Source organism: Rana temporaria, chromosome 8 (assembly GCF_905171775.1).
Source record: "Rana temporaria chromosome 8, aRanTem1.1, whole genome shotgun sequence".
Lineage (NCBI taxonomy): Eukaryota > Metazoa > Chordata > Amphibia > Anura > Ranidae > Rana > Rana temporaria.
The window spans coordinates 1999225-2013545 of NC_053496.1; the positions used below are offsets into that span (position 1 = coordinate 1999225).

Genomic DNA, 14321 nt, shown 5'->3' on the forward strand with positions numbered 1-14321 from the left:
GTGAAGGGGTTAACCTGTAGGGGGCACTGAAGGGGTTAAGTGTGTCCTAGGGAGTGATTCTAACTGTTAGGGGGCAAGGCTTGCCATGACACGTCACTGATCGCTGCTCCCGATGACGGGGAACATTCGATCGGTGACCTGTCACTAGGCAGAACGGAGAGATGTTGTGTTTACACTGACACCTCCCCGTTCTTCAGCTCTGACCCGATCGTGGGACACCGGCGGACATCGAGTGCCGCGGGCACGGTCACAGAGCTCGCAACGGGGTCATGTGCACGCCGCGCGCGACCACACGGTGGCAAATTAAAGGGGACGTATATATACGCCCACTTGCGCAGCCGTGCCATTCTGTCGACGTATACGTTTGTGCGATGGTTGGCAAGCCGTTAAGATGTATGGGCGGAAGTGACGTTTTCACGGGTGGGGGGGGCCATCTTCCCCTTCACTCGGGTAAGCGGCAGAGGGTGCGGGAGGGGGCCCCTCTCCCACCGCCGATAATGGTGATCTTGTGGCGAATCTGCCGCAGAGACCACCATTATCGTCAGCGCAGCCATCACAAATTTTGGGGCCCCTTACACAGCTTTAGGCAGGGCCCCCCCCTTGGAGCAGAGAACCGGGGGGGGGGGGGGGGGGGCCCCGTTACATGTGTAATGTAGAAAAAAAATAATGCGAGGGGGGCCGGCCGGGCCTGTAAGGGGCTCTGGAGACCATTGGTCTCCTTACAGGTGTAATGCCTGTACCCCCCTGATGGTGGCCCTGATTATGGTAAACAGGACCGCCCATTGAAAAGATGGATACCTCGGTTGTGGCAGCAGCTGCTGCCGTTACCAAGATATCCATCCTTAAATATATACAGATATAGTGGGCGGTCGTCAAGTGGCTAACACACGTGACTCGGACGCGGCCCGCCGTTGTCACCATCAGGAATCCCATCCTGAGGAATCTCGCGCCGCCATCGCTGGACGGCACGGTAGACGGAGAGCGGTTTGCGAAGAGGCTGCAGGAGAGATCAGTAAATACCAAAGCAGGCGGATGTCGGTGCGCAACACTTTATTAAATTATTTATTTCATATCCGAGGTTCAAGTAAACATTTTCCAGGTCAGGTTGGAAGGAGACAAAAAGGGTAAAGAGGGGGGGGAGGGGAGGCAGCAACAAAAATAAAAAAAAGGGGGGGGGGTTGAACAACAGAAGGAAGATTTCAGGAGGAAGACGCGTGGGAACAGTGCGCGGTTCAAGCTGCAGGAATACTGGTCTGGTCACGCCCAGGAACTGGCGGCACGCCGGAGATCTGCAGGGGAGAGAAAAAAGGGGGAGAGCATTTTAAGATTCAAGATTTAAAGCAAAACCCCCCCCCTCCCCCCCCAAAAAAAATAAGCATTTTGGGGTCAGTGGGAGGATTAGTGCCCCATCTTTGATACTAGGGGGAGGAATAGTGCCCCATCTTTGATACTAGGGGTAGGAATAGTGCCCCATCTTTGATACTAGGGGTAGGAATAGTGCCCCATCTTTGATACTAGGGGTAGGAATGGTGCCCCATCTTTGATACTAGGGGTAGGAATGGTTCCCCATCTTTGATACTAGGGGTAGGAATAGTGCCCCATCTTTGATACTAGGGGTAGGAATAGTGCCCCATCTTTGATACTAGGGGTAGGAATAGTGCCTCATGTTTGATACTAGGGGTAGGAATAGTGCCCCATCTTTGATACTAGGGGTAGGAATAGTGCCCCATCTTTGATACTAGGGGTAGGAGTAGTGCCCCATCTTTGATACTAGGGGTAGGAGTAGTGCCCCATCTTTGATACTAGGGGTAGGAATAGTGCCTCATGTTTGATACTAGGGGTAGGAATAGTGCCCCGTCTTTGATACTAGGGGTAGGAATAGTGCCCCATCTTTGATACTAGGGGTAGGAGTAGTGCCCCATCTTTGATACTAGGGGTAGGAGTAGTGCCCCATCTTTGATACTAGGGGTAGGAATAATGCCCCATCTTTGATACTAGTGGGAGGAATAGTGCCCCATCTTTGATACTAGGGGGAGGAATAGTGCCCCATCTTTGATACTAGGGGTAGGAATAGTGCCCCATCTTTGATACTAGGGGTAGGAATAGTGCCTCATCTTTGATACTAGGGGGAGGAATAGTGCTTCATCTTTGATACTAGGGGGAGGAATAGTGCCCCATCTTTGATACTAGGGGTAGAAATAGTGCCCCATCTTCGATACTAGGGGTAGGAATAATGCCCCATCTTTGATACTAGTGGGAGGAATAGTGCCCCATCTTTGATACTAGTGGGAGGAATAGTGCCCCATCTTTGATACTAGTGGGAGGAATAGTGCCCCATCTTTGATACTAGGGGTACGAATAGTGCCCCATCTTTGATACTAGGGGTAGGAATAGTGCCCCATTGTTGATACTAGGGGTAGGAATAGTGCCCCATCTTTGATACTAGGGGGAGGAATAGTGCCTCATCTTTGATACTAGGGGGAGGAATAGTGCCCCATCTTTGATACTAGGGGTAGGAATAGTGCCCCATCTTCGATACTAGGGGTAGGAATAGTGCCCCATCTTCGATACTAGGGGTAGGAATAGTGCCCCATCTTTGATACTAGTGGGAGGAATAGTGCCCCATCTTTGATACTAGTGGGAGGAATAGTACCCCATCTTTGATACTAGGGGTAGGAATAGTGCCCCACCTTTGATACTAGGGGTAGGAATGGTGCCCCATCTTTGATACTAGGGGTAGGAATAGTGCCCCATCTTTGATACTAGGGGTAGGAATAGTGCCCCATCTTTGATACTAGGGGGAGGAATAGTGCCCCATCTTTGATACCAGGGGTAGGAATGGTGCCCCATCTTTGATACTACTGGTAGGAATAGTGCCTCATCTTTAATACTAGGGGTAGGAATAGGGCCAGATAAGGGCAAGTAAAGGGTTGCATTCAACCCCCGGGCTGCAGTTTGGAGACCACTGCTCTAGAGCAGTGTTTCTCAATTCCAGTCCTCAAGGCGCCCCAACAGGTCATGTTTTCAGGCTTTCCAGGTGATTTGATCAGTTTCACTGCCTTAGTAATTACCACAGACGTTTCATCGGAGGGAAATCCTGAAAACATGACACGTTGGGGCGCCTTGAGGACTGGAGTTGAGAAACACGGCTCTGGAGAACCCAAGATGGGGTGCAAGTCTTGCATTGCCCACCCTGTACTAGATTACCCATTGGGGTATACATCACCAGCATGGCACCAATGGCACTTCAGCTAAACAGCTAAGCCTGGTTTATTACAACCATGTTGGATTTAGGGGGAAAACTTTGAGTCGGCTTCATGGACAACCTCAGTTCTAGAGGGCATTGAGGCTTCAAGAGATATTTCCCAATGAGCTAGGACACCCCCAGTTCTAGAGGACAGCAAGACTCAGAGACATTTCCCATTGGACTAGGACAGGGGTCTCCAAACTACAGCCAGAGGGCCAGATGTGGCCCTTTGTTAGCCTTCATCCATCCCTTGGGGCACCATTCCTCCCCCTGACAGCCAACAAGAGGGCACTATTTCTTCCTCTGATACCAATGATGGGACACTATTCCTCCTACTAATAGGGGCACAACTCCTCCTCCTACTAACTACCAGCCCTGAGGCCATATTTATTCTTACTGATGCTGGGCCCGGGACATTTTCTGCTCCGGGTGGCCACAATATGGCCCTCCTAAAGTCTAAAGCACAATAAACTGGCCCTTTGTTTGAAAAGTTTGTAGACCCCTGGGCTAGGACACGCCCAGTCCTAGAGGGCAGCAAGGCTTCAAGAGATATTTCCCATTGGTCTAGGACACCCCTAGTCCTAGAGGGCAGCAAGGCTTCAAGAGGTATTTCCCATTGGTCTAGGACAACCCTAGTCCTAGAGGGCAGCAAGGATTCGAGAAGACATTTCCCATTGGGCTAGGACGACCCCAGTTCTAGAGGGCAGCAAGGTTTCAAGAGATATTTGCCATTGGGCTCAGACACCCCCAGTCCTAGAGGGCAGCAAGGCTTCAAGAGATATTTCCCATTGGGCTAGGACACCCCCAGTCCTAGAGGGCAGCAAGGCTTCAAGAGACATTTCCCATTGGGCTAGGACACCCCCAGTCCTAGAGGGCAGCAAGGCTTCAAGAGATATTTCCCATTGGGCTAGGACACCCCTAGTCCTAGAGGGCAGCAAGGATTCGAGAAGACATTTCCCATTGGGCTAGGACGACCCCAGTTCTAGAGGGCAGCAAGGTTTCAAGAGATATTTGCCATTGGGCTCAGACACCCCCAGTCCTAGAGGGCAGCAAGGCTTCAAGAGATATTTCCCATTGGGCTAGGACACCCCCAGTCCTAGAGGGCAGCAAGGCTTCAAGAGATATTTCCCATTGGGCTAGGACACCCCCAGTCCTAGAGGGCAGCAAGGCTTCAAGAGACATTTCCCATTGGGCTAGGACAACCCCAGTTCTAGAGGGCAGCAAGGCTTCAAGAGATATTTCCCATTGGGCTAGGACACCCCCAGTCCTAGAGGGCAGCACAGCTTCAAGAGATATTTCCCATTGAACTAGGACACCCCCAGTCCTAGAGGGCAGCAAGGCTTCAAGAGATATTTCCCATTGAGCTAGGACACCCCTAGTCCTAGAGGGCAGCAAGGCTTCAAGAGATATTTCCCATTGAGCTAGGACACCCCCAGTCCTAGAGGGCAGCAAGGCTTCAAGAGATATTTCCCATTGGGCTCAGACACCCTAGTCCTAGAGGGCAGCAAGGCTTCAAGAGATATTTCCCATTGGGCTAGGACAACCCTAGTCCTAGAGGGCAGCACAGCTTCAAGAGATATTTCCCATTGAGCTAGGACACCCCTAGTCCTAGAGGGCAGCAAGGCTTCAAGAGATATTTCCCATTGGGCTAGGACAACCCCAGTTCTAGAGGGCAGCAAGGCACCCAAACTTGGAGCTAAGCTTTGCCCTCACATGCTTAACAGTTCAGGGTGTTTGAACCTCTGAGCCCAACAAAGGGCTTGAGTTGGCCTTAAAGAGAATTTCCAGGCATGGACCAATGTAACTGTATATATCATATCTGGCCAATGCCCCTGGAAGCTGGAAATCTCTGAAGTAGACACTACTACTACTCCGGTCATCTCCAATTCCAGGTCCCATTCTGAGAGGCTGACCTGCTGTATTCTGAACACAAGGGGTGGCTGCTCAGCACGGGTGCCATTCAAAGAAGGCTTTGCATTTTCTGAAGGTCATGGGGTTAAATGTGTATTCAGCTGTTTGGCTGGAATTCGATGCTGAGCGCACATCAGAGGCTGTGGGAAGGCAACATGAGTTAATATAATTTCTGAATTTTCCACATATCGGTTTTCATTCCCAACGGTCAGCCAGGCTGATACTTGCAGTTCCCTGGAGGACAGGATGCCCCCCCCCCCCCCCAGGTTGGAATGTAGCCAATTAAGCCTCTAACTTTGCATGACAATAGAGACTCGGATCTGATCTGGATTCAAAGAGAGCATGACTACCGGGATGATTGATGACAAAAATCAAGGACCAGCAAGTTCATGGAGATGATATGGGCAATGCTGCCCCCAGAGGCCAATTACAGCAAGACGGTCAGTGATAAGAAAGACTGCCCTGTGAACACTCTGATTCATCCAAAACCGAGTGGGGCTGGCAATTTGCCATCTTGAGCTCAGCCAATGAGGAGTCTACCTAGAGGAGGCGATAAATATCTTTGATGATTGTTGTTATATGTTGTAGATATCTGCTGTTTAGTGTGTGATATTCCTATGTTCTTGGGAAATAAATGTAACATTGTTTACTAAGCAGCTGCATTTGTTATATCATTGTGCTCATCCGACTCTTTAGATTAGCCAAGTTATAGGGATAGGCAATTAATACTTACCGTATATACCGAGTTTTTCAGCAAATTTTTTTGTGCTGAAAATGCCCCCCTCGGCTTATACTCGAGTCACCTTTTTGCGCCTAATCTCCAAGGTACCGGCCGTACCTTGGACCCCAAACTTGGCACACATATAGCCACACTCTTTCTCTACAAGTGTGCAAAGGTTGTTCCCCCGGAGGACCTACAGCCGGGGAGCACCAATTTTTCAAAGTCGGGGACCCCTTCCATTGACTCCCATGTTAAACTGTCATTTCTCCGGTAAATTTGAGGACGCGGTACCGGCCGGCCTTAGGTGCCCTGGACCCAGAACTTTGCGCACATGTAGTCCCGTTCTCCTCTACAAGTGTGCAAAGTTTGCTGTCTGGGGGACCTCTTCTATATACTCCTATGTTAAACGTAAGTCTAGTCATTGGCATAGTGAGGCATGCACATGGACACAGTGAGGCATGCACATGGACACAGTGAGGCATGCACATGGACACAGTGAGGCATGCACATGGACACAGTGAGGCATGCACATGGACACAGTGAGGCATGCACATGGACACAGTGAGGCATGCACATGGGCACAGTTAGACATGGGCACAGTTAGACATGGGCATAGTGAGACATGGGCATAGTGAGACATGGGCACAGTGAGGCCGAGACATGGGCACAGTGAGGCGTGGACACAGTGAGGCATACACATAGGCACAGTGAGGCGTGGACACAGTGAGGCATACACATGGGCACAGTGAGGCGTGGACACAGTGAGGCATACACATGGGCACAGTGAGGCGTGGACACAGTGAGGCATACACATGGGCACAGTGAGGCGTGGACACAGTGAGGCATACACATGGGCACAGTGAGGCAGGCAGATGGACACCCTAGGCTTATACTCGAGTCAATACGTTTTCCCAGTTTTTTGTGGTATAATTTGGTGCCTCGGCTTATACTCGAGTATATACGGTATATTAGAGTGTACAATATCGCATTATTACACCGGGGGGGGCCCTTCCGTTCCGTACCTCCGAGTTACTTTTTCTTCACGGAAGTTCGGCTCTTTTCTCGCTCAGAGGACATTTTCTTGTTGACTTTTTCCTTTTTATCTTTCTTGGCATTTAAATTCTCATAGAGGGTTCCCTCGTCTTTAGGCCTGTAATATATAAAGGATGGACAGACGATGAAGGGCGCACATTTGGGGGGTGGTGGCGGCATACGCTCGACACTGGAGTAGAGGCGCGCAGGGAATATTACTTTGATGGGCTTCGCGTCACTTTCATCTTGGACATGGCGGGCGCAAGGTTCCCGTATTCCGACTCCACGGCCTTTGTTTTCTGCAAGAAAAACAAAAAAAAAGGGTAACCAATCACGCGATCCAATGGTTAGAAATGCGCGGTTCGTTTAGTTCGGAATCAAAATTCGGATTCATGCAAATTTCTGAATGACAACGATGGGAGAACAAAAGAGGGAAGAGGAGGAAACACAAATCGGGACTTTTACGTTGTCGGGTCAAATAAATATAATACAGGGGAACCTCGGATTACGAGATCCGTATTTTCCGGCGTAGAAGACGACTTTTTGGATGCAAAAAAATGCATCCAAAGTCGGGGGTCGTCTTATACGCCGGTGACCGTCTCCGTCAGGCTGTGGGCGTCCATGATTTAAAAGCCGCACCTTCTCCTCAGATTGTTTACCTAACACTCGACATGTTTCGCTTTCTATAGCTTCTTCAGGAGATTCAGGTGTGTTGTATTGAATACTATAGAGAACAAGGAAGACCAGAATGAATTTCATGTTTTAGACAGTAAAATATCCATTATTATTGTTTGACTCTGTCTAAAACAACATGCAATTCATTCCTGTCTTCCTTATCCAAAACATTTGTTCTATTCAAAGCATACACTAACACTCAACATGTTTCGCTTTATATAGCTTCTTCAGGAGATTCAGGTGTATTGAATGCTATAGGTAACAAGCAAGACAAGAATGAATTTCATGCTGTTTTAGACAGAGTAATATAATAATAATAATGGATATTTTACTGTCTAAAACAACATTAAATTCATTCTCATCTTCCTTGTTATCTATAGCATTTAATACAATACACCCGAATCTCCTGAAGAAGCTAAATAAAGCGAAACATGTCGAGTGGTAATGTGTGTATATGCTTTGAATAGAACAAATGATAGAGATTTTTTTCATCCTTATCCAAATCATTTGTTCTATTCAAAGCATACACACACTACCTAACACTCGACATGTTTCGCTTCATTTAGCTTCTTCAGGAGAATCAGGTGTGTTGTATTGAATGCTACAGATAACAAGGAAGACAGGAATGAATTTCATGTTGTTTTAGACAGAGTAAAATATCCATTATTTTTATTATTTTACTCTGTCTAAAAGAAAATTCATTCCTGTCTTCCTTGTTATCTATAGCATTCAATACAACACACCTGAATCTCCTGAAGAAGCTAAATAAAGCGAAACATGTCGAGTGATAGTTTAGTGTATATGCTTTGAATAGAACAAATGATTTGGATAAGGATGATTTCTATCATGTTTTTAATGTTGTAATAAAATATTAAAATTGTATCTAATTGTAATTGTTATTACATTTCTTTGACCCGACACCTTAATGGCCTACTTGCATTGTCCTATATCCGGGGGCTGCGTTGCATTCTGGGCGCCCCTCCCCTTTTTCTCTGTTTTTGCAGGATGTGGGGAGATTGGACGGGCTTGTCCCATTACGCTTCAACACCACGCCCCTCCCCCCTACGCGTTACGCCCTTTTGGACATTTCTGCGCTGGCCTGTGTGTTTTGGAATCTCGGCTGACCTATGAGGAGGGGTGAACGCAGGTGGGCGATTCTGCCACTCAGGTGTGCACACCCCCTCCTGTTATGTCCCGCCACTCATGGGGCGAGGCCTACTTTCATTGTCCTATATCCGGGAGCTGCGTCACATTCTGGGCGCCCCTCCCCCTTCTTCTCCTCTCTGCTTTGGCAGGATGTGGAGTGATCAGGCGGGCTTGTCCCATTACCCTAGATCCCCCCAGAGCTTCTCTCCCCCCCCCATACCTGAGCTCCTCTCTCCCCCATACCTGAGCTCCTCTCTCCCCCATACCTGCGCTCCTCCCTCCCCCCATACCTGAGCTCCTCCCTCCCCCCATACCTGAGCTCCTCCCTCCCCCCATACCTGCGCTCCTCCCTCCCCCCATACCTGCGCTCCTCCCTCCCCCATTGCTGAGCCTATCATCTACTAGGACCTCCAGGTCCTTTCCCATCCTAGATTCCCCCAGGAGGTTCCCCCCCCCCATACCCGAGCTCCTCCCTCCCCCATACCCGAGCTCCTCCCTCCCCTATTGCTGAGCCTATCATCTACTAGGACCCCCAGGCCCTTTTCCATCCTTGATTCCCCCAGAGCTCCTCCCTCCCCCATACCTGAGCTCCTCCCTCCCCCATACCCGAGCTCCTCCCTCCTCCATTGCTAAGCCTATCATCTACTAGGACCCCGGGTCCTTTTCCATCCTAGATTCCCCCAGAGCTCCTCCCTCCCCCATACCCAAACTCCTCCCTCCTCCATTGCTAAGCCTATCATCTACTAGGACCCCGGGTCCTTTTCCATCCTATATTCCCCAGGATGTTCCCCCCCCCCCCCCCCCCCCCAGTCTATAGATTGTATTAATATTTTTGCCACCCAAATGCAATTATTTTATTGAAGACTCAGACTCTGATAATTGAAGAATTTCCCTACTTGGGCTGTCAGACATCTAATGCCAAGCTGGTGTGGCAATTCCCCCTTGTGGGCAGCGGACCCCACAAAAGTTGATGTCTGGTGGTAAACACAAAGTGAAGGTACCTCGAGCGCTCGCAGCTTGTGCTTGGCGGAGTCGATGTAATGTGCGATAGAGGTGTAGATGAACCTATATTGAGCCTCTGTCTGGACCATTCCTGAGCGCTGGGATCGTACCATCTGAATGGTCTTCTGAACATCGATATCGCAGTCCAGACCTGGAAAAAGACACAATGTCAGTCAGAAGGGTGGATTGAGCCGGGAGGGAGCCAGGGGGGAGCCGGGAGGGAGTCAGGAGGGAGTCGGGAGGGAGCCCGGAGGGAGACGGGATTGAGCCAGGAGGGATCGAAGGAGGGAGCCAGGAGGGAGTCGGGAGGGAGCCAGGAGGGATCAAAGGAGGGAGCCAGGATGGAGCCAGGAGGGAGCCGGCAGGGAGCCGGGAGGGAGACGGGATGAGCCAGGAGGGATCGAATGAGGTAGCCGGGAGGGAGTCAGGAGGGAGCCAGGAGGGAGCCGGGATTGAGCCAGGAGGGAACCAAGAGGGAGCAGGGAGGGAGCAGGGAGGGAGATGGGATTGAGCCAGGAGGGATCGAAGGAGGGAGCCAGGATGGAGCCAGGAGGGAGCCGGGAGGGAGCCAGGAGGGAACCAAGAGGGAGCCTGGAGGGAGACGGGATTGAGCCAGGAGGGATCGAAGGAGGGAGCCAGGATGGAGCCAGGAGGGAGCCGGGAGGGAGTCGGGAGGGAGCCAGGAGGGAGACGGGATTGAGCCAGGAGGGATCGAAGGAGGGAGCCAGGATGGAACCAGGAGGGAGCCGGGAGGGAACCAAGAGGGAGCAGGGAGGGAGCAGGGAGGGAGACGGGATTGAGCCAGGAGGGATCGAAGGAGGGAGCCAGGAGGGAGCCGGGAGGGAGCCAGGAGGGAACCAAGAGGGAGCCTGGAGGGAGACGGGATTGAGCCAGGAGGGATCGAAGGAGGGAGCCAGGATGGAGCCAGGAGGGAGCCGGGAGGGAGTCGGGAGGGAGCCAGGAGGGAGACGGGATTGAGCCAGGAGGGATCGAAGGAGGGAGCCAGGATGGAACCAGGAGGGAGCTGGGAGGGAACCAAGAGGGAGACGGGATTGAGCCAGGAGGGATCGAAGGAGGGAGTCAGGATGGAGCCAGGATGGAGCCGGGAGGGAACCAGGAGGGAGCCGGGAGGGAGCCAGGAGGGAACCAGGAGGGAACCAAGAGGGAGCCTGGAGGGAGACGGGATTGAGCCAGGAGGGATCGAAGGAGGGAGCCAGGATGGAGCCAGGAGGGAGCCGGGAGGGAGCCGGGAGGGAACCAGGAGGGAGCCGGGAGGGAGCCAGGAAGGAGCCAGGAGGGAACCAAGAGGGAGCCTGGAGGGAGACGGGATTGAGCCAGGAGGGATCGAAGGAGGGAGCCAGGAGGGAGTCGGGAGGGAGCCAGGAGGGATCAAAGGAGGGAGCCAGGATGGAGCCAGGAGGGAGCCGGCAGGGAGCCAGGAGGGAGCCGGGAGGGAGACGGGATGAGCCAGGAGGGATCGAATGAGGTAGCCGGGAGGGAGTCAGGAGGGAGCCAGGAGGGAGCCGGGATTGAGCCAGGAGGGATCGAAGGAGGGAGCCAGGAGGGAGCCAGGAGGGAACCAAGAGGGAGCAGGGAGGGAGCAGGGAGGGAGACGGGATTGAGCCAGGAGGGATCGAAGGAGGGAGCCAGGATGGAGCCAGGAGGGAGCCGGGAGGGAGCCAGGAGGGAACCAAGAGGGAGCCTGGAGGGAGACGGGATTGAGCCAGGAGGGATCGAAGGAGGGAGCCAGGATGGAGCCAGGAGGGAGCCGGGAGGGAGTCGGGAGGGAGCCAGGAGGGAGCCAGGAGGGAGACGGGATTGAGCCAGGAGGGATCGAAGGAGGGAGCCAGGATGGAACCAGGAGGGAGCTGGGAGGGAACCAAGAGGGAGACGGGATTGAGCCAGGAGGGATCGAAGGAGGGAGTCAGGATGGAGCCAGGAGGGAGCCGGGAGGGAACCAGGAGGGAACCAAGAGGGAGCCTGGAGGGAGACGGGATTGAGCCAGGAGGGATCGAAGGAGGGAGCCAGGAGGGAGCCGGGAGGGAGCCAGGAAGGAGCCAGGAGGGAACCAAGAGGGAGCCTGGAGGGAGACGGGATTGAGCCAGGAGGGATCGAAGGAGGGAGCCAGGATGGAGCCAGGATGGAGCCAGGAGGGAGCCGGGAGGGAGCCAGGAGGGAGCCAGGAGGGAGCAGGGAGGGAGACGGGATTGAGCCAGGAGGGATCGAAGGAGGGAGTCAGGAGGGAGCCGGGAGGGAACCAGGAGGGAGCCAGGAGGGAGCCAGGAGGGAGCTCGGAGGGAGACAGGATTGAGCCAGGAGGGATCGAAGGAGGGAGCCAGGATGGAGCCAGGAGGGAGCTGGGAGGGAGTCGGGAAGGGAACCGGGAGGGAGCCAGGAGGGAGCCGGGAGGGAGCCAGGAGGGAGCCGGGAGGGAGCCAGGAGGGAGCCGGGAGGGAGACGGGATTGAGCCAGGAGGAATCGAAGGAGGGAGCCAGGAGGGAGTCGGGAGGGAACCAGAAGGGAACCAGGAGGGAGCCGGGAGGGAGCCGGGAGGGAACCGGGAGGGAGCCGGGAGGGAGCCGGGAGGGAGCCAGGAGGGAGCCAGGAGGGAGCCAGGAGGGAACCAGGAGGGAGCCGGGAGGGAGCCAGGAGGGAGCCGGGAGGGAGCCGGGAGGGAGCCGGGAGGGAGCCGGGGGGGAACAATGTACAAGTAACACCAGCAGTAACCTGACATTTAGGACATCTCTCTCAAAACATTGGCTGTCAACAATTTGCCCCTGTAGATCAGAAGCTCTCGGCTCGTCTGCTTTTAGAAGGGCACCTTCACCCTACATGTAAGGGGGGGGGTGGGTGTGCTTACGTCCCTTCTGGGCTTATATGCCGCTCAATATGCCGCTCTCACTATATTATTGGGGCAAGAGGAGCTTTTCAGGGTCCCGGTCTGTGTGCAGGTATGAGAAGAGTATAGAGTGGGAGCAAGATCCCCAATGAGGGTGTAGGCGGGTGCACTCTGTTTTCTCCACTGCAGGTGGCGCTCAACCGCAGTGGGAGAGGAAGTCAGGAGGAACATGGTTTCCTGGGTCACAGGAGCAGTGATCCTGTTGGATGCCGACAGCCCATGTGACTTTGGCAGCCATCTTGGGTCAGGCAGAGTCTGACATATCAGCATTGATGATGCATCGCTTTCTTAAACTAAATCTTTCTAAAACCAACGTGGTAATATTACCCCCCACCCCCGTGCCCGTACCCCCCCCTTCCATGACTTTTCCATAAAGGTCAATAATGCAACAATGGATCCCTCCCCTCAAGCCAGGATACTCGGTGTAATCCTTGACTCTGAACTGTCATTTGACTTCTTGCCTTCTCATAAGCCGACCTCTCCATAGGCTCCACCCTTCTCTGTCAATCCCTCCACTGACCTCCATTCAGTGTCCTCCGCCCCTCTCTACCAATCCCTCCACTGACCTCCATTCAGTGTCCTCCGCCCCTCTCTACCAATCCCTCCACTGACCTCCATTCAGTGTCCTCCACCCCTCTCTACCAATCCCTCCACTGGTCTCCATTCAGTGTCCTCCACCCCTCTCTACCAATCCCTCCACTGGTCTCCATTCAGTGTCCTCCACCCCTCTCTACCAATCCCTCCACTGACCTCCATTCAGTGTCCTCCATCCCTCTCTACCAATCCCTCCACTGACCTCCATTCAGTGTCCCCCACCCCTCTCTACCAATATCTCCACTGACCTCCATTCAGTGTCCTCCACCCCTCTCTACCAATCCCTCCACTGACCTCCATTCAGTGTCCTCCACCCCTCTCTACCAATCCCCCCACTGACCTCCATTCAGTGTCCTCCACCCCTCTCTACCAATCCCTCCACTGGTCTCCATTCAGTGTCCTCCACCCCTCTCTGCCAATCCCTCCACTGGTCTCCATTCAGTGTCCTCCACCTCTCTACCAATCCCTCCACTGACCTCCATTCAGTGTCCTCCACCCCTCTCTACCAATCCCTCCACTGGTCTCCATTCAGTGTCCTCCACCCCTCTCTACCAACCCCTCCACTGACCTCCATTCAGTGTCCTCCACCCCTCTCTACCAATCCCTCCACTGGTCTCCATTCAGTGTCCTCCACCCCTCTCTACCAATCTCTCCACTGGTCTCCGTTCAGTGTCCTCCACCCCTCTCTACCAATCCCTCCACTGGTCTCCGTTCAGTGTCCTCCACCCCTCTCTACCAATCCCTCCACTGGTCTCCATTCAGTGTCCTCCACCCCTCTCTACCAATCCCTCCACTGGTCTCCATTCAGTGTCCTCCACCCCTCTCTACCAATCCCTCCACTGGTCTCCATTCAGTGTCCTCCACCCCTCTCTACCAATCCCCTCCACTGACCTCCATTCAGTGTCTTCCACCCCTCTCTACCAATCCCTCCACTGACCTTCATTCAGTGTCCTCCACCCCTCTCTGCCAATCCCTCCACTGATCTCCATTCAGTGTCCTCCACCCCTCTCTACCAATCCTTCCACTGGCCTCCATTCAGTGTCCTCCACCCCTCTCTACCAATCCCTCCACTGATCTCCATTCAGTGTCCTCCA

The 14321-nt window shown here is 53.3% G+C and overlaps 1 protein-coding gene across 1 annotated transcript in view; it reads right to left on the reverse strand.

Annotated features, from left to right (window-relative positions):
* Nucleotides 1–1035: 1035 nt before the first annotated feature.
* The window catches only part of PTPN6 (protein tyrosine phosphatase non-receptor type 6), a 110183-nt gene continuing 96897 nt past the window's right edge, over nucleotides 1036–14321 (reverse strand). The window contains exons 13-16 of the mRNA XM_040361199.1: nucleotides 9734–9885; nucleotides 7131–7210; nucleotides 6902–7029; nucleotides 1036–1289 (exon numbers count right to left, since the gene is read on the reverse strand). Of these exons, the coding sequence (XP_040217133.1) occupies nucleotides 6909–7029; nucleotides 7131–7210; nucleotides 9734–9885 (353 nt within the window). The 3' untranslated portion in view covers nucleotides 1036–1289; nucleotides 6902–6908. The remainder of the gene's footprint in view (nucleotides 1290–6901; nucleotides 7030–7130; nucleotides 7211–9733; nucleotides 9886–14321) is intronic.